The sequence below is a fragment of the Entelurus aequoreus genome, linkage group LG01, assembly GCF_033978785.1.
Source record: "Entelurus aequoreus isolate RoL-2023_Sb linkage group LG01, RoL_Eaeq_v1.1, whole genome shotgun sequence".
Taxonomy (NCBI): Eukaryota; Metazoa; Chordata; class Actinopteri; order Syngnathiformes; family Syngnathidae; genus Entelurus; species Entelurus aequoreus.
The window spans coordinates 72,320,340-72,342,355 of record NC_084731.1 but is presented as its reverse complement, the minus strand read 5'-3'; the positions used below and the strand labels follow the sequence as shown (position 1 = coordinate 72,342,355).

The 22,016-nt window shown below is 38.0% G+C and overlaps 1 protein-coding gene across 1 annotated transcript in view; it reads right to left on the bottom strand.

Annotated features, from left to right (window-relative positions):
* Positions 1-21,805, bottom strand: part of actr5 (actin related protein 5) — a 34,758-nt gene extending 12,953 nt beyond the window's left edge. The window contains exons 1-2 of the mRNA XM_062044480.1: positions 21,350-21,805; positions 21,156-21,281 (exon numbers count right to left, since the gene is read on the bottom strand). Of these exons, the coding sequence (XP_061900464.1) occupies positions 21,156-21,281; positions 21,350-21,805 (582 nt within the window). The remainder of the gene's footprint in view (positions 1-21,155; positions 21,282-21,349) is intronic.
* Between the last annotated feature and the right edge of the window lie 211 nt (positions 21,806-22,016).

Here is a 22,016-nt window from a genome sequence, read left to right as displayed (position 1 = left end):
GATGTGGCTGACAAGAAAAAGAGTTCAGGGGAAAAAAATCCATGACGTCACCCACTGGCAGCGGCGTGACGTCGTCCTGGGGAAGCCGGCGGGCTGGCTGCAGCTCGTTTCCGCCCGGAGGGGGAGGAGCTTGCGGGAACGATGCGTCCTTTCCACTGCTTGTGGAAGCCCTCCCTGACGTCCTTCGTCGGGAGCGGCACTTCCGGGACTGCGGTGACGCAGCGCCATCCTCGGACCAAATGGAGTCTCTGTACTCCACGGAGGAGTAGCGCAGCGTTTCCTCCTCCATGGCGCGGAGGACCTCCCATGCTGCCTCGTCCAAAACGTCCAATTTTCTTGCGGGAGAACTTTTATGCTGGCGACATACTGTCAGGACTGGGTCTATGGCGTGGTTTGTTCTCCCAGAAGGCAATGGAAAATTGGCGCGTGCAAGACGTGAATTTAAATACATTTTTAATTCTAACTCAAAAAAAGTACAAACAAAAGGCGCTCACAGCGGAGATAACAAACTTGGCAATAAACACAAAACTTTCACAATGGCAGAAACTATGATCAATGAAACAAAAACACTAACTGTAGCATTAATAGACAAAAAACTTACTTTGACAAGAAAAGGACATGGATCGTAATGGTGTGTAGAGAGTGTGTCAAGAGTGATGTCACCAGGCCGACTGCCTGGCAACAATGGCCTTAAATACTAGTGACATGATTAGTGAAAACGTGAGACAGGTGCGTGACATGAGGATGTGAACCAGGTGAAACTAATGGTTACTATGGTGACAAAGCAAGGGAGTGAAGACAAGAACTAAAAAGTGTCCAAAAACCAAGCAAAACAAAAACATGATCAACACAGACATGACACTTTGGACTAGAAGGATATGAACTCAATTATATTAATAGAGTAAATAAGAATGGAGGCGGAGTTGCTGTATATGTGATGAAGGACTTCCATTACAAGGTGGTAAAAAACATGTCACTGGCTATTGACAATGTTTTAGAGTGTATAACCATTGAGATATGTCATGAAAGAAATAGAAATTTATTGATCAGTTGTATATATAGGGCACCCAACTCAAGCATTGAAGGATTTGAAGACTGGATTAAGGGAACTTTCAATGGAATCAGTCAAAAAGTACTCTTTTTATGTGGAGACTTCAACATTGATCTCTTGAACCCCAACAAGCAAAAGTCCATTAATGATTTCACAGATACAATGTATAGTATGAGTTTGTATCCTCAAATCACAAGGCCAACCAGAATTGCAAGTCACAGTGCTACACTTATTGACAATATATTCACTAATGTCTTTGATAATAATATAACAAGTGGACTGTTAACAACCGACATCAGCGACCATCTGCCAGTCTTTACTATTTATGATGGGAACTACAGGAAGAAGAACATTGACAAAAAGACATTTCAAAGACTATGTACAGAGGAAGGAATGATTTTCTTCAAGAAGGATCTGAGGAAACACATTTGGGACAATGTATATAATGAAGATGATGTATATGATCCATATGGGAATTTTGTCAACACCTTTCTAACACTCTATGATAAACATTGCCCATGGAAAGAACGTAGTAAGAAGCAAAAGAAAAACAACCAACCGTAGATGACAAAAGGACTGAAAAATGCTTGTCACAAAAAAAACACATTGTATCGAATATTTATAACACAAAGATCTATAGAGGCAGAAAATAAGTATAAGAAATATAAAAACAAGCTAATTGGTATACTACGAACATGTAAGAAGGAATACTACAGTCAATTATTAAACAAGAACAAAAACAACATGAGAGCAACATGGGGCATCCTAAATAGCATCATTAAAAATGGTGCTAAGAAAGATTACCCCCAGTACTTTCTAGATGGACATACAAAAAATGACAATATGAACCAAATAGCTGAACGTTTCAATGATTATTTTGTTAATATCGGAACAAATCTGGATCAAAGAATTCCAAATGCAGATGATGGGTCAGAAATCCCAATTCCATGTTTCTTAAAAGTGTAACAAAAGAAGAAATAATCAAAATTGTAAAAAATTGTAAATCCAAGACTTCAACCGACTGTCATGGAATAGATATGGTAACGATAAAAAAGGTCATAGAAGACATTTCAGAACCTCTGACATATATCACCAATGTATCATTTTTAACCGGAAAATTCCCAGACAAAATGAAAATTGCAAAAGTCGTACCAATCTATAAGAATGGAGACGTACACCAGTTTACTAACTACAGACCAGTTTCATTACTTCCACAATTCTCCAAAATCATGGAAAAATTATTCAATAGTCGATTAGATTTATTTATTAACAAAAGTGGGACGCTCGTGGAGAACCAATATGGATTTCGAGCAAATATCTCAACATCAATAGCATTAATTAAAATAACAGAGGAAATTACCAATGCAATAGATGGTAAAGAATGTGCGGCAGCAGTATTCATGGACTTAACAAAAGCATTTGACACAATTAATCATGATATTTTAATACAAAAACTAGAACGATATGGCATCAGAGGTTTGGTATTGAACTGGGTAAGAAGCTATTTAACCAACAGGAAGCAATATGTGAAGATGGGTGAAAATATGTCAACACGGCTAGATATATCCTGTGGTGTGCCGCAGGGATCAATACTGGGACCAAAATTGTTTAATCTTTATATAAACGACATTTGTAAAGTTACAAAGCACTTAAAGTTAGTTTTATTTGCAGATGATACAACTGCTTTCTGTTCAGGAGAGAACACACAGAAGATAATACAAATAATAACAGAAGAAATGAACAAATTAAAAAGATGGTTTGACAAAAACAGACTATCTTTGAATCTCAGTAAAACTAAAATAATGCTATTTGGTAATAGTAGGAAAGAGCATCATACGCAAATACAAATAGACGGAGTAGACATCGAAAGGGTAAAAGAAACCAGATTTTTGGGAGTATTAATAGATGATCAAATGAACTGGAAATCTCATATACAAAACATACAACATAAGGTGGAAAAAAACATTTCAATAATGAATAAAACAAAACACGTCCTGGGCCAAAAATCACTTCATATTCTCTACTGCTCACTAGTGTTACCATATCTGAGTTATTGTGCAGAAATATGGGGAAATAACTACAAATGTGCGCTACATTCGTTAACCATGTTACAAAAAAGATCAGTTAGAATAATACATAATGTTGGATATAGAGAACATACAAACCTTTTATTTATTAAGTCAAAAATATTAACGTTTAGTGATTTGGTAAAATTGCAAACAGCTAAAATGATGTACAAAGCAATCTATAACCTGCTACCAAAGAATGTACAACATTTCTTCTCAACTAAAGAGGAGAAATATAACCTTAGAGGAAAAAACAATTTAAAACATTTATATGCACGTACAACACTTAAAACTTTTAGCATAACAGTATGTGGAATTAAATTATGGAATGGATTAAGTAAAGAAGTTAAAAATTGTACTGACATGATCCAGTTTAAGAGGTTGTTTAAATTAATAGTGCTTACAAAGTACAAAGAAGAAGAATTATGAGAAAAACTTCCAACCTTATTGAAAATATTCTTCATCTCAGTATGTTGATAATGACTGAATTAATTAATTACATATTACAAACTGTTGTATATACTAATTCATAGATGTTATTTTATTATATAAAAAGGTCAGTAAATGATTTTATATAATTGTAAACGCTTTGAAGTGAGAAAGGGGTAGGATTAAATAAGCTTTGCTTCTTCCTACTCCTTTTCGGGCATGATGTAAATGAAATGATATGAAATTGTGTGATGTATTATGATGTAAATGTGTTCATGTTCGAAATAAACTAAAAGAAAGAAAAGAAAAGTTTTCACAGTCCACATTTTTCAGCCAATTCCAACCATTACACCATCAAAACATTCCTCTTAGTTTGGGACAACAAAAGTTTTTAAAATTTTTTGGTACAAATTCCCGGCTTTTCTGAAATTCCAGGAATTCTAAAATACCCATTCTCAATTCATACTGTTACTATGTCAGCAGTTTGCAATAAATTCGAAAAATTCCAACACCAACCCATTCATATCATCTAGGACAACTGTGCTAGTATCAATATTTTCAACATTGCCATTTTTCCCTAAAGGCCCAAATTTCCAGGAAATTTCCATTTGTATTCATATTTCTACAATGCCCTAAATTCTTAACATTTTGCACCATTTTTTAAACCCAATTCCGACCTTTCAACCATCCACACACACTCTCCACATCCCACATTTCTCATCCCATTTGAAGCGTTCCAACGTCCACACACTCCACTCACCCTGGACGTTTAGGCCAGCATGTTTCGGAAAATTCCCTGATCACCTGGAATTACCAGGAATTTCCCCCCATTAAAAATGAATGGGCAATCTACACACCTCTCCATATTCCTAGCGGAATTGCAATTGGTAGTTTCATTTGCATTTAGCATTTGATTGAAGCAATGGCGATACAGACTCCGCACTTAACGATAGTGTCACAACTATTATTTTTGTCTGATGGTTCACTTTTTTTTTAGATGATTGACGACAAACTTTTAACGTGATGGAACTTGACTGAGAAATAATTAGTCACATCCACGTGGAGGAGGTGCGCTTTCATGTGTTTCCTGGACAGTGCGGACTTTTGAGGGCACTGGAGATAAAGCGGAAGGAAACTGTGTGTGTGTGTGTGTGTGTGTGTGTGTGTGTGTGTGTGTGTGTGTGTGTGTGTGTGTGTGTGTGTGTGTGTGTGTGTGTGTGTGTGTGGAGGGGGTTACTGTATGATGGTGTGTCACAGAAACAGGAGCACACTTGACTGCTCGGGCACAAAGCTCTAAGTGACTGATGCCCACCCCCTCCTGATGCTAATAAGCAGATCTGGGTCAACTCACCCACACACAAACACACACACACACACACACACACACACACACACACACGCACACACACACACACACACACGCACACACACACAAGAGTCAGGACCAAGGGACACAGGTCAGCAAACAAACATGCCCTCACCACACAGTCGGGGTGCCCCCCGTACCCACACCCCCCAACTACCCCCCCACCCCCCCACCCCCACCCCCCACCTCCAAGGCGTGACATGCATGCTGCTTACAGCTTTTGTCATTTCTCCATTTTGTGGCCACAAAGGGACAACAAGAAGAAGGAGGGGAGGAGCCATGGCACAAAGTGGGCATGTCAAGAAATAACCAGAAGTGTCAAAATGACAACTGACACATGCAAACAGTAAACAACTTATAATTCTATAAATATTGTCATACTGCAATCCTTCAACATGGAGGACATGACAGAAGATAAACAACAAACATGATACAAGATAAACAACAAACATGATACAAGATAAACAAACATGATACAAGATAAACAACTGTAGTGGATTGTCCGAAGCTTAAGCAGGCAACAAAAGTAGTTTAGTACAACAAATGTATTTACCCATTATCAGAAGTGCAGGTTGAATTAAGTTGGCCGTGCAGACAGACCACATGTTACTCCGGAGTAAACAAGACACACACAAGCCAAAATCACTGTCGAGTTCCGGTCTTCTGCCATTTTTTATATGTCTCTTGTGCGTCATTGTTTTTTATCTAGTGCGTCAATGTCTTTTTGTTTTCCCTATCTGTTCCATAACAACTCGAATCCTTTAGACAGTCAACACATTCTGTAGACAGGTTGGCACGACTTAATATTCACTTTTGTCCCACTGGCACAGAAAAGAAGAGAAATTTAATGAGCGTACATTCTTATTAGACATGCAATATAGGTCAAAGGTCAGAAATTCTACTACATACCCGCCTACATACCGGATTGACCAAAACAATTTCTGATGTAGACCACTAAGTTAAATCTCTACCACAGATAGAGGCAAAAACCTCAATGTTTTTATACAAGGCAAAAATTCCGTCTATGACCCTCCTTCAGAGCGATCGCTGTTACCAGCCTGCAGTAAAACCATCTCACAGAACACAATTAGTGGCCTACCCTTTGATTTAGTAAAGGAATAACAAATACTTTGATCATGAACATCATTGAACATAAATAGATGAATGTATATAGACTTATGACTGTAAGACATTTGCAAAAATATTTTTCCCGGCATTTGCAATGAATGTAGTTACCAATATTGTTAATTATCAATTGATTTTGAACACACAACTGAATTTCGTATGAGTCCATGTTCGATTAGTGCTCGTATAGATGGCTCGGTGGTGCCTCAGGCTGATGGCCTGCCGACACCTCGTTGGGCTTTTGGCTGCCTTGGTGAAGAAAGAGATCCACTCAAACAGTCTGTCTCTGTCTCTTCTTGGGGTGTGGTTCAGTCCATTGGGCAGACTGTGCAATGGCATGTGTGCGCTGGCCGCTTTGGGGAAAAGCTGAGAAAAAGTTGGAGTTGTGGGGGCTTTGGGGAAGGCGGGGGCAGAGTATAGGGTGTGGGGCTTTGGTCCAGGCCTCCTCGCCGCTTCGGCACTCCCGACACTTCTTTCCACAGCTGCTGGAGTCCTGGTGGACACATTGGCTGGCAACCTTAGTTGTTCTCGTCATCGCTGGCAAGGTGTTGTCTCTCCTCTCGGTTCCTTCCAGTCAGGTATCGGGTGTTGGTCCTGGATTGGCTTTGACCGTGCCCCTCTTAGCGAGTGCAAGGGAATCTGGAGTGGCTGCTTTCATCCTCAAATCTGCACAGAGGAACTGGCAAACAAATTCTACATTTTGCAAACTTACCATTTTGGTCTCATGGTCTTTCCACCTTCCTAGGAAGCTGCTGGTCCTGAGAAGTGCTGATCTTGTGACTGAAGAAGATTAACCTGTTTTCTTAAATTAGGTGCCGTTGTTTGACCTAATCTTTTTGGGGAAACCATGTCGGGATATTAGATAATTCACAAAACATTTAATTACTGAATTGGCACCCTCCTTTGAGGTTGGGGTTGCTTCCGCCAACCACTGCAATTGTCAATCTAAATCATTACGTTCCTTTATCCTTGTACCGGATTGATCATATCGATTAAATAAAACCTCAACACGCTCAAACTTGACCCAATCCAAACTCACCTCCCCCCTCTGTCCCTCTTACAGGGGCAGTGTTAGTCGTAGTAATAGTCATAGTAGTAGTAGTAGTGTTAGTAGTTTCAGAAACATCCAAGAAAAAGAAAAGGCAGCTGATAGTCATATGCAGCAAGAACAGATGCGGAGGACAGGTCATGTTTGAGGTCACTGTTCGCTTTTGCAATAGTACTTTGATATTTTACAACACCTAGTGAATTATTGTGGCCTCAATAATTCACTAAATAGTTGTATTTAATTTAGTCTATCTATGATGGGACAATGCACAGAAACATTAAGTTCAGAAACAGATATGTTCTGTACCAGATTATATCTAAATAGCTACTTTCCATCTGTAGTCCCTGGCTACCTAAATTAAAGGGATCCAAAAATCAAGCAATAAAATTATGACACTAATTAATCATAATTTATATACATTCATAATAATCAATAATTAATCAAAAATAATCATACTGTAGCATGTAATCAATTTTAAGAAAAGTCACCAAATGCCCCTTCATGGACACATACTTAACATACAATACAACCACACCTTATTTACATCATCACACAAAGACAATACATGCTCTTTTTACATCTGTCATCATTCGTAACAACAACCAAGATTTTAACAGCCATACCTCACAATTTACAACAAAAATGCTCTCATGGATAAATATACTACACATTAAGTTGATGTGTCAACATAATGCCCATCTTAGTGACCGTGTGAGCAGCCTTGATTGCTCCAAAGCCACATTTTAACTTCAAATTTTCTATTCCTTTTGTTATAACGTGGAGAAGGCTAATTGGTCTGTACATATTCTGGTCTTCTTTATTTCCTGCTTTATGGATTTAATCATAGTAGCAGTTTCTCGACGTGGTAGGGAAAGTGTTTTCCGTTATTAATTTATTCATCAATCGTTGTTATACGAGCAATAATACAATCCTTATATGTTTTAGGAAGATAGTGTCCAACCCATATATATATCTCTAGATCGTGAGTCTGATAATGCAGTGAAGATTTTGTTTAACTTTGTGTCATTTGTTAATTCTAAAATTAGTCCATCCTGAATAAATGACAATTATTTGCACTGATTTTGAGGGACTTTTTATTCAGGGTTTGTACAGACTGGATGAAATGTTCATTAAAATTATTACTTATGTCCAGACTGTCTGCGATAGTAGCGCCATTGATATTTAATGTTATAGTGTTGTTTCTTGTTTGCTCTCTTTCCGTAAGTTTGTATCTGGTTTTCCATAACTTTCTAATGTTCCCTTTTGCAGCTTTGATTAATTCTAAGTGAAAGTCAACCTTAGACTTCTGCATAAACATTGTAACTTTGTTCCTCCAAACTTTTAAATCATACGATCTGTATTTAGACCTGTTATAATTGCTCTTATGAGAGCTGAGTCCTCATGTCTTTATTAGAATCCAATGGTATTTTTATTTTAGCACTCTTCTTTCTGGTTTTGTATTTGTGTATTTACAGATGTTCTCTTTGATTTTTATCATCCAATTGTAATTCTAGTAGGGCTGCTTATCCTTTGTATCATTGTAGAAGCCGTTTATAATATCCTTAAGTTTCTTTCTACGTGTTTTATTTAACCAGTCCAGATTAACGTCCCCCTTGACGTTACTTCTTTCATATTATGCTGTTTGAGGATGTCTGAAAATGAATCAAGAAAAATGTCTTTAGCTGTGGTCGGTCAGTATACTACAATTACCTTGAAATACATTTCTGAGGAAAATGTGATTTTAATTTCAACATACTCAAATTGATCTACTTTTAATGTTTTCCCTTTCATAAATCATAATTCCTCCCCCCTTTGTCACTCGATCTGTATTTTCTGTAATCTTGTCCCCCGGGACATTAATTAGAACGAAAGTTGTTGTGGGTTTTAACCATGTCTCTGATAGACACGGTAATCCGGATTAGAGTCTGACAGTAACTGCTGTATTTGTTCAGTATGTTTCCTGTGGTAGAAAGTTTAATAATGCGGACACGTTTGTTACTGAATACTTTCTACAGACTTCTGTCTCTCTGCGACTTTGTGTATGTAATAAGCAACTACAATTATTTGATATGCTTAAATTTTGTTTTAGCTCAGCTGTTGTGTAGCTGCTAGCTCTTTGTAGCCTACAGCAGGAATGTCCAAATTGCAACCAATAGCTTTGTTTTTAACAGACAACCGAAATAATTGAAAATGTGGTATTTGCGTATCGGTTTAATCAGCGCCAGCTACGCCCTGTTTTATCATTTGACCTAAATTTTTGGTTTCGTAGGCAGGACAGAGAGCAAAGGAACAATGTGGGTCATTAGTTGTCCATCTTATACCATTCTAATTGTTGTAAGGATAGTTCACATGAGCGGCCATACCTTGAGTCCCACCATATATAAGAGTCAAAAGGCTCCTATTATGAGTCGTCTAATTGGTTATCATACACTTTGGCGGTTTGGGTGGCAGGACACACGGACGCACCTCAGTAGGCCAGTGCTAGGACAGTTGGAGCAGTCCCCGTCTTCCACTCGTTCCTGGGAGGCGTCCCCAGTAGTTGTCAGCTGATGTCGTGCTGTCAGGCAACATCAGGAAGTTCCTTCTGTGCGGTATTGAATTGTCAGGGCACAGTTCGTAAGCAGGTCATTACAAGGTGTGTGCAGGTTGACCACAAAGGAATGCTTCAAAGATTGTGTTGAACATTGTCCGTTGACACTTATGTCCAGCAGGGGTCTGTTTGTATCCTGCTGTTCGTCCTGCTGTCACACCTGTATTTTTTGTGAGCATGTTCTGGCCACAACTTTGGAGCTTGTCTTGTTCAGATTGGCAGTCCCCCTGCTGCATATCCTTTCCACCCTCGCTTGACCTAGCACAACCGTGGCTACCACCCAAGTCCGTCTGTATGGTTTTACGTTTTGTTGAGGTTTTTTCCTCCAGAATTTGGAACTCAAAACATGTACACCCATCGTTTTCATATCCTCTCGGTTAGTTCAATTTTGCATATCACGTTTTAAAATTACAGTCTTAACTATCCCATTAATTGCTAATCAATAACCTTAATTCAAAGATTATACGTACTACTTCATGTGTATTTAAGTACCCTTTTAATTCACTTAAAGATTATCTATAAGTTAATTTAAACTATCATTTGTCTATCAGTAGCCGCGAGCAAGCTGTCATGCTTGCACTCTGACCTCCCGCTGTGCGTGATATTCTCCAAAACAAAAGAATGTTTTTATTCACGTTTCTCCTTATCTTTCAGCTAAATATTTTAATCTTTTAACTTTTAACGTCCGCACTGTGTTTATTTTTATTGTCTGCATTTTAATTTTGCTTTTATTTTCTTTCATTTCACTTTGTTGCATGAAAAACGCCACACAAACAAAGCTGCCCCGCCTTGCCTTGCCTGTCTCCGACTGGTTATCCAACCTAGTCACAACAAACACACAAGCCCATGCTCTAAGCGCCAGGCCTAATCACACTTCTCCTCTTTTTAACACTTTACATATCGGCTCTTATTCTAATTATTAATGTAGGCTGTTATTTGTAATTATTATTCAACACTATTCACAGCAAACAGTTGTAAAGTTATAGTTATTCGCATTATACTCTCAAAAACTGTAGCTAACTGAAAGCTGTTGAGATTTGGTTTGCCTCCTTCATCTCAGTGGCCTAGTGGTTAGAGTGTCCGCCCTGAGATCGGCAGGTCGCAAGTTCAAAACCCCGGCAGAGTCATACCAATGACTATAAAAAAATTTGGAGCCAAATCACCAAAAATGATTCCCGGGCGCGGCACCGCTGCTGCCCACTGCTCCCCCCACCTCCCAGGGGCGATCACGGGGATGGGCCAAATGCAGAGGACAAATTCCACCATACCCAGTGTGTGTGTGACAATCACCGGCACCCCAACTTTAACTCTATCTTTATTCTGTCATGCCATTATCCTCTTCTAGCTCAACATCCAGAAGTATGGTGTACTGCAATGTCTAAATAAAAATATAAATTACTCCAAACTAAAATGTCAGACTGCACTTTAAAGTTACCTGACTTAAACTTACTTTTATTAAATTCATTTCCAAACTAACCACCACCACAGCAGACATCTTCCTCAATCCTATCCCAATACTCCCATAAATTAGAAAGTGTTTCACAACAGTGGTTAAGTAGTTATTTTAAGTAATAGATCTCAATATGTAGAAATTAATAAGACTAAATCTTTACCAGAAGGAGTAACTTGACAGAGTATATGAACTAACTTCTTGAGAATAATAATTGATCATAAATATGTTGGAAGCCACATATTGAACATATTAAAGAAAAATATCCAAATCCATTGCTATTCGGTATAAAGTAAAACACATGCTGAATAAGAAATGTCTGCACATGTTGTATTATTCATTTATTTTTCCATATGTAATATTGTTTTGAAGTTTGGGGAAATGTTTATAGAAGAAATATAGACCCAATACTTAAACTTAAAAGGCTCATTTCAATATTACACAAAGCATTATTGTTATGATCATACCAATCTATTTTTTACAAGTCATAATGTGTTAAATGTTCAGATAATTTAATTTTAAAACAATGGCAATTATGTTTCCGAGTAAAGAACAACAGCCTTCCAGTTTGTATTCTTAGCTTGTTTACATTATGAGGAGAAAACTATCATTTACGGGAGATATTGATTTTTGAAATAGGTCAAGTAAAATAAAATAAAAACACAAATGTATTTCAGTTTTAGGAGTTAAATGATGTACCATCCTCAGTGATGAGCTGAACACATGTAGTTTTTTGTTATGGTTTTGGAGACCCTTGAAAAGTAAAGTTTTTTGAACATTATAAAATATAGTAACAATTACTTTCATCTTTTAACGTTGATGTTCCAGGTAATTTAATGTTCAGTAATTGTATATCATAGGCCAATATAAGCTTTGGCTTCCGCCTATTCTTTTTTCGGTCATTCTATTTTCTTTTCTTTTCTGTGTGTAAATGTGTATGATTGTTAATATGTCTAATTTACTGTTAAACTGCTCACACAAGTTGGTTGATGGTTGATTATATGACCAAAATAAACCTATTTCATTTATTCATTCATTATCTATCGCACTCATAGTTTTATTCCATTTTGCATGTAATTATTCCTATTGATTTCTTCCTATTTCACTCAAACAACTAAACAAACAAATAAACAAACTTGCAGCTAACCACAATCAACAGCATACCATTTACGAATACCTTCATTTGTCACTTTCTCATCTTTTCTTCACTTTCGTTTTCCTTTACAAACAACATCCTGTATCCATCTCTTCCTTACACTTCACCCAATGTTTCTATTTTCTGTTCTCCTAGAAACCATTCACATAACATAAGGTTATAAACATCCTTTTCCCATATTTACTCAAACCCTCCTCTTCACCCTCATTCTGTTTTTTCACCTGCTCTCTCTTCCTCTCTCTCTCACTTTCTCTCCTTCTCTCACAATACAAACAAAATAATCCAAAATAATCAGTCTTATAAAATAATTTTAGCTTTAGATATGATTTAGGGCAGTGGTTTTCAACCTTTTTTTTTTCCAGTAAAATAAAGAAATAAAATACAGCATAATGTCATCATTTTCTGATTTATTAAATTTTATAACAGTGCACCATATTGCTCATTTGTTGTGGTCTTACTTGACTTATTTGGACAAACAAAAAAAATAAGAATAACTAAAACGTTTTAAAAATTAAACAAGTGATTAAATTATAATAAAGATTTCTATACATATAATCAATCATCAACCTTCTTTGTATATTGTAATAGAGATCCATCTGGGCTCGTGAACTTGATTCTAAATATTTATTTTGTTGAAGAATTATTCTTCTATAATTATATTTATAAAGGATTTTGAATTGTCGCTATTTTAAAATATTTAAAATCTCAGGTACCCCTTGGCATACCTTCAAGTACCCCCCTTTTTTGTCCGGGCGGAAACACCATATCCTCCTTTGAGAACTACTGGTTTAGCCTATAAAAAATCCTTTGTCTCATACATCATTAGACTGTACAACTCCTCTTTGGGGGGGCTAGGATGACAGGGAATGCAAAACAATAACAGTGCAATACTTTTTTATATCATGGTCGTTAATGCCTAGTTTCTCTTATTTTACTGTTCTATTTTTATTCTCCTTGTAATATTTTTCTATTTTGTTTCCATTTATACCCTTATTAGTTACTGTTTACTTTTTACTTCTTCTTCCTGAGGGAACTCTCCTGAAGGAATCAATAACGTTTTATCTGTCTATCTATCTATCTATTACTAACCCGAGCACAATTCATGACGTCATGCTCATCTTGCAGACAGTTATTTCCATTTAGTTTTATTCTCTACATGTAATTCTACATGCACCAATGTCACATAGAAATTTGCTTTCTTTGTTATTTATTTACATTATTATTTCTGGTTTACTTGCTGTTTGTTTACTTAAGTTCTCATATTTTGGTCTGTCTTCCTTCTGATTAGAATTTGTTTAACGCTTCTCTACGTTTTGTTTTGACAATGGCGCTGAGTGTTGGCGACGCTTATCTGTACTTCTTCAGACTCTATGTTTCACAGTTTGCACAGATGCCCTTAGATGTATTAGAATATAAATGTAACTTTTATTTTATTGTGTGTTTATTCCTAAAAAAAATTAAAATGTCAATGTATAATCAATTTATCTGTATCAAATTTAAATTCAATATTATTAATTTATTTGTTGTATAACTATTAATTCAAAGTTACAGTGTGTCCTACTCTATGATGTGCGTGCGTGTGTGTGTTTGTCTCAACTTCCACCCAGGAACTGGATGGATCAGATAAGCAGCAAGGCTGCTCAATACAGTATATTATACACATAATTAATGACTAATGAATTTAACAATGCTTCAATGTCCCAGTCCAAATGTATGTATTGATATTTAAATGTTTATTTATTCATATACAGTATATTTTATTTTTCCTATTATCAAAACCAACCTGTCAGCCTTCTCTTCAGATTGAGTACAGCTGTCCACTATATATATATATATATATATATATATATATATATATATATATATATATATATATATATATATATATATATATATATATATATATATATATATATATATATATATATATATATAGTTTTTTATTTATTTATTTATTTATTTATTTATTTATTTATTCTTTAAACCTAGCTCAATGCTAAACTAATCCAATGCTATGCTAACTCAATGCTAACCTAGCTCAATGCTAACCTAGCTCAATGCTAACCTAGCTCAATGCTATCCTAGCTCAATGCTATGCTAACAGTGTCACACCTCTTCGGCCCACGCCTCACGCAGCTGTCACTCACACAGCCTCGTCACACGCACACATCCCTTATCTTAAAATGTCTTCCAGCAGGGCCTCCTTTTTTTTTTTTTAAAACCACAGTGTCACACAGTTACAATCACCAGCACAGTTAAAAGTAAATGCAATAGACAACTATTTTTCTCATCCAGAAGCACAGCTGTATCATATCAGAACCTTAATAATAAGAACTACATTTATCATTCACTCTTAGATGGACAAATAATCAAGTTTAAGGAGGGTATTCTGGACTTCCCTGCTTAGGCTGCTGCCCCCGCGATCCAACCTCCGAGAGCGGAATAAGATAATTAAATGGATAGATCATTCACTCATATGTTTTCTGTACATAAACTTTGTCTACTTTCTCACACGCACACACATTTTAGACAATTTCCCAACTTTTACAGATAGCGGGGCTGTGAGAAAAAGCGTGAAGGGAGGTGTTGCGAGAGGGGGGGGGGGGGGGAGGAAGGGGGGAATTAAACCAGATAAGAAACCAGGTGCTACACAATAGTTATTAAATTACGCATATATCTAAATGTACCAACATAAACTGACTCACTCAATACACACACATTTCAGCATTCATCATTATACACACACATTGTTAAATTACAATACCACCCCATTGTCCGGACAAATATAAACAACTAATGCACGCGTGCTTTTGTGGAATCGGCCGTCTCATTAACAAACACAGGTCCCTTCATTACTCATGCAACGGCGATTACCCCGTTTCAGCGGAGCAGCCCCTGGTTTTACTCCCTGACCAATACACGGCAACAGCATAAAAGCACCATAGAGTCACTGATAATCACCCAATGCTCTACAGTCATCATGTTTTGGTCAGTTCCATACAGTTTCACCAAAGCTTCACCAAAGCTCCACCAAAGCTCTACCATTTGGAGCGCGATCTCTATCCATCTATACTGCAGCCAATTAAACAGAACGTCGTGACAAATACAGCTCAGTTGATCTCCTTTACCGGAGTCACCAAACGGTCACCCAAAATGGGGCTTTTCCACCGCTGCAGTTTCCACATAGAGAGATATGTCGCACATTCATAGACTTCATAAATTTGTATGGGCCAAATGTCACACCAGTTAGCAAACCCTGCCTTAAGTTTAGCTGTATCCAACTCTGGCTAATTCTGATGCACTTGCAGAAAGAAGCATCCTCTGCCAGCAACGACAGAGGATGAAGAGGTTAAAAGAAATTTTTCGTCTCACATAGTCTACGCTTCAAAAACACTCCAAACCACCAAAATTCTATCAACAATCCCCTTATGTTAAAAACAAGAAATCACAAGTTTTCAACAAACACACAGACAAATAATCACATATAAAACAACTCAATCCAACCATAATTTACCCCATTCCAGGTTGTTTTTGGAGAACCTGACTAAACCTATCTTTTATGAAAAAAAATGCAGTTTTCGTCTTACCGATCCCGTTTCCCTTCAGACAGATAACTTTTACACAATAAGCAAAATAGCTTACCTTGTATTAGATGCGCGCGTGCAAGCGTTGTCTGCCTGAGAGAGAAGCCGGGAGCGGATGTTGACTTGCAGAGTTCTGGACCATCCTAGTTCGTGACACCAATTTGTGTAGTGGATTGTCCGAAGCTTAAGCAGGCAACAAAAGTAGTTTAGTACAACAAATGTATTTACCCATTATCAGAAGTGCAGGTTGAATTAAGTTGGCCGTGCAGACAGACCACATGTTACTCCGGAGTAAACAAGACACACCCAAGCCAAAATCACTGTCGAGTTCCGGTCTTCTGCCATTTTTTATACGTCTCTTGTGCGTCATTGTTTTTTATCTAGTGCATCAATGTCTTTTTGTTTTCCCTATCTGTTCCACAACAACTCGAATCCTTTAGACAGTCAACACATTCTGTAGACAGGTTGGCACGACTTAATATTCACTTTTGTCCCACTGGCACAGAATAGAAGAGAAATTAAATGAGTGTACATTCTTATTAGACATGCAATATAGGTCAAAGGTCAGAAATTCTACTACAAACAAACATGGAGGACATGATACAAGATAAACAACAAACATGGAGGACATGATACAAGATAAACAACAAACATGGAGGACATGATACAAGATAAACAACAAACATGGAGGACATGATTCAAGATAAACAACAAACATGGAGGACATGACACAAGATAAACAACAAACATGGAGGACATGATACAAGATAAACAACAAACATGGAGGACATGATACAAGATGAACAATAAACATGGAGGACATGACACAAGATAAACAACAAACATGGAGGACATGATACAAGATAAACAACAAACATGGAGGGCATGATTCAAGATAAACAACAAACATGGAAGACATGATACAAGATAAACAACAAACATGGAGGGCATGATTCAAGATAAACAACAAACATGGAGAACATTATACAAGATAAACAACAAACATGGAGGACATGATACAAGATAAACAACAAACATGGAGGACATGATACAAGATAAACAATAAACATGGAGGACATGACACAAGATAAACAACACACATGGAGGACATGATACAAGATAAACAACAAACATGGAGGGCATGATTCAAGATGAACAACAAACATGGAGGACATGACACAAGATAAACAACAAACATGGAGGACATTATACAAGATAAACAACAAACATGGAGGACATGATTCAAGATAAACAACAAACATGGAGGACATGATACAACGTAAACAACAAACATGGAGGACATGATACAAGATAAACAACAAACTTGGAGGACATGATACAACATGGACAACAAACATGGAGGACATGATACAACGTAAACAACAAACATGGAGGACATGATACAAGATAAACAACAAACATGGAGGACATGATACAACTATACAACAAACATGGAGGACATGACACAAGATAAACAACAAACATGGAGGACATGATACAAGATAAACAACAAACATGATACAAGATAAACAACAAACATGATACAAGATAATCAAACATGATACAAGATAAACAACAAACATGATACAAGATAAACAAAAAACATAATACAAGATAAACAACAAACATGATACAAGATAAACAACAAACTTGACACAAGATAAACAACAAACATGACACAAGATAAACAACAAACATGGAGGACATGATACAAGATAAACAACAAACATGGAGGACATGATACAAGATAAACAACAAACATGGAGGACATGATACAAGATAAACAACAAACATGGAGCACATGACACAAGATAAACAACAAACATGGAGGACATGACACAAGATAAACCACAAACATGGAGGACATAATACAAGATAAACAACAAACATGGAGGACATGATACAAGATAAACAACAAACATGGAGGACATGATTCAAGATAAACAACAAACATGGAGGACATGACACAAGATAAACAACAAACATGGAGGACATGACACAAGATAAACAACAAACATGGAGGACATAATACAAGATAAACAACAAACATGGAGGACATAATACAAGATAAACAACAAACATGATACAAGATCAACAACAAACAAGGAGGACATGATACAAGATAAACAACAAACATGGAGGGCATGATTCAAGATAAACAACAAACATGGAGAACATGACACAAGATAAACAACAAATATGGAGGACATTATACAAGATAAACAACAAACATGGAGGACATGATACAAGATAAACAACAAACATGGAGGACATGATACAAGATAAACAATAAACATGGAGGACATGACACAAGATAAACAACAAACATGGAAGACATGATACAAGATAAACAACAAACATGGAGGGCATGATTCAAGATAAACAACAAACATGGAGGACATGATACAAGATAAACAACAAATATGGAGGGCATGATTCAAGATAAACAACAAACATGGAGAACATGACACAAGATAAACAACAAACATGGAGGACATTATACAAGATAAACAACAAACATGGAGGACATGATTCAAGATAAACAACAAACATGGAGGACATGATACAACGTAAACAACAAACATGGAGGACATGATACAAGATAAACAACAAACATGGAGGACATGATACAACATGGACAACAAACATGGAGGACATGATACAACGTAAACAACAAACATAGAGGACATGATACAAGATAAACAACAAACATGGAGGACATGATACAACTATACAACAAACATGGAGGACTTGACACAAGATAAACAACAAAAATGGAGGACATGATACAAGATAAACAACAAACATGATACAAGATAAAGAACAAACATGAAACAAGATAATCAAACATGATACAAGATGAACAACAAACATGATACAAGATGAACAAAAAACATGATACAAGATAGACAACAAACATGGAGGACATGATACAAGATAAACAACAAACATGGAGGACATGATTCAAGATAAACAACAAACATGGAGGACATGACACAAGATAAACAACAAACATGGAGGACATGACACAAGATAAACAACAAACATGGAGGACATAATACAAGATAAACAACAAACATGGAGGACATGATACAAGATAAACAACAAACATGGAGGACATGATTCAAGATAAACAACAAACATGGAGGACATGACACAAGATAAACAACAAACATGGAGGACATGACACAAGATAAACAACAAACATGGAGGACATAATACAAGATAAACAACAAACATGGAGGACATAATACAAGATAAACAACAAACATGATACAAGATAAACAACAAACATGGAGGGCATGATACAACATAAACAACAAACATGGAGGGCATGATTCAAGATAAACAACAAACATGGAGAACATGACACAAGATAAACAACAAATATGGTGGACATTATACAAGATAAACAACAAACATGGAGGACATGATACAAGATAAACAACAAACATGGAGGACATGATACAAGATAAACAATAAACATGGAGGACATGACACAAGATAAACAACAAACATGGAAGACATGATACAAGATAAACAACAAACATGGAGGGCATGATTCAAGATAAACAACAAACATGGAGGACATGATACAAGATAAACAACAAACATGGAGTGCATGCTTCAAGATAAACAACAAACATGGAGATAATGACACAAGATAAACAACAAACAGGGAGGACATTATACAAGATAAACAAAAAACATGGAGGACATGATTCAAGATAAACAACAAACATGGAGGACATGATACAACGTAAACAACAAACATGGAGGACATGATACAAGATAAACAACAAACATGGAGGACATGATACAACATGGACAACAAACATGGAGGACATGATACAACGTAAACAACAAACTTGGAGGACATGATACAAGATAAACAACAAACATGGAGGACATGATACAACTATACAACAAACATGGAGGACATGACACAAGATAAACAACAAACATGGAGGACATGATACAAGATAAACAACAAACATGATACAAAATAAACAACAAAAATGATACAAGATAATCAAACATGATACAAGATAAACAACAAACATGATACAAGATAAACAAAAAACATGATGCAGGATAGACAACAAACATGGAGGACATAATACAAGATAAACAACAAACATGATACAAGATAAACAACAAACATGATACAAGATAAACAACAAACATGACACAAGATAAACAACAAACATGGAGGACATGATACAAGATAAACAACAAACATGGAGGACATGATACAAGATAAACAACAAACATGGAGGACATGATTCAAGATAAACAACAAACATGGAGGACATGACACAAGATAAACAACAAACATGGAGGACATGACACAAGATAAACAACAAACATGGAGGACATAATACAAGATAAACAACAAACATGGAGGACATAATACAAGATAAACAACAAACATGATACAAGATAAACAACAAACATGGAGGAGGACATGATTCAAGATAAACAACAAACATGGACGACATTAAAGATTAAAGATTAAAGTACCAATGATTGTCACACACACACTAGATGTGGTGAAATGTGTCCTCTGCATTTGTCCCATCCCCTTGGGGAGCAGTGGGCAGCAGCAGCGCCGCGCCCGGGAATAATTTTGGTGATTTAACCCCCAACTCCAACCCTTTGTTGCTGAGTGCCAAGCAGGGAGGTTATGGGTCCCATTTTTATAGTCTTTGGTATGACATGACACAAGATAAACAACAAACATGGAGGACATGATACAAGATATACAACAAACATGGAGGACATGATACAACATGGACAACAAACATGGAGGACATGATACAACATGGACAACAAACATGGAGGACATGATAGAACGCAAACAACAAACATGGAGGACATGATACAACTATACAACAAACATGGAGGACATGATACAAGATAAATAACAAACATGAAGGACATGATACAAGATAAACAACAAACATGGAGGACATTATACAACTGTGGAGGGGGGCGTGGCCTGCGGACCAGCAGCGAAGCGGGGTGTGCCAGGACCGGCTTCGAGAGCAGTGACAGATGCGTAGATGGCCTACCTGGGCCTGGTTATTTAATCACCTGTCGATCTGTTAAAAGGCGGCAGCCGGGAGGAGAGAGTTGGTGGCGCGAGAGCGTGAGAGAGACAGCAACAAAAAGACAATTGCTGAAAAGCACATGAGAGACTTCATTAAGAAAATAAAACCGTGTTGTAACCCTGATCCGGGCTCGTGTGGCGGTGTTTGGTGGTCCGAGGAATCCACTGGAGGGCAACCTCCACAATTTGGCGCCCAACATGGCCGGACCACTTGAGGCAGGAGAGGCCGACCCACTGACGGCTCTTGCGAGCGTGCTCGCGGCGGTAACAGCGGCCAGCCACCAACAGCTGGAAGCGGTCCGCCTACAAATGACCCAGCAGGGCCAAATCCTGCAGGCGCTGGCGGACCGGGTGGGAACGGCACGGCCAACATCAGCGGCCGTCGCCATGCAGGGCATGGTGGAGAAGGAAGACCCCCATGCTTTCTTGGATATTTTTGTGGCCACATCAGAGACATGCGCGTGGCCAAAAGAAGAGTGGGGAGTGAGATTGCTGCCACTGCTGACAGGGGAGGCACAGAGAGCGGCGCTCAGCCTGCGGCGGCCTTCCGGCTCGCCTCGGACCTGCTGAGTGCCACCGCGTCGCTGGCGCCGGTCTCGAGGCGACTGACCGCAGCGTGAACGGGGGTCCTCCTCCAGTTCACGCTGGGTCAGTGACTCCGAGAGGCGGCGACGCGCTGGCTGCAGCCGAGGGAGGAAGGCGGCCAGCTGATGGAGCAGATCCTCTTGGAGCAGTTCCTGACGGCGATCCCAGCGCGGACGGCAAACTGGGTCCGGTACCACCGGCCCCAGGACCTGGCAGCAGCGGTGACCATCGCCGAGGACCATCTGGCAGTTCACCGCGAGGTGCAGCCGGTGCCCATGCCGCGCGGACCGAGCGCACAACGGGAGGAGGGAGTATTGCAGATCCCGAAGCATGACCCATGTGACTCTCCCTCTGCTCTTTTTATGTAGGTCCCGGCTGCTGCTTGCATAACATCTCCCGTGCAGACGGCCCCTCAAACGCCTGGACAGGCGTGCTGGAGGCGTGGACGGCCCG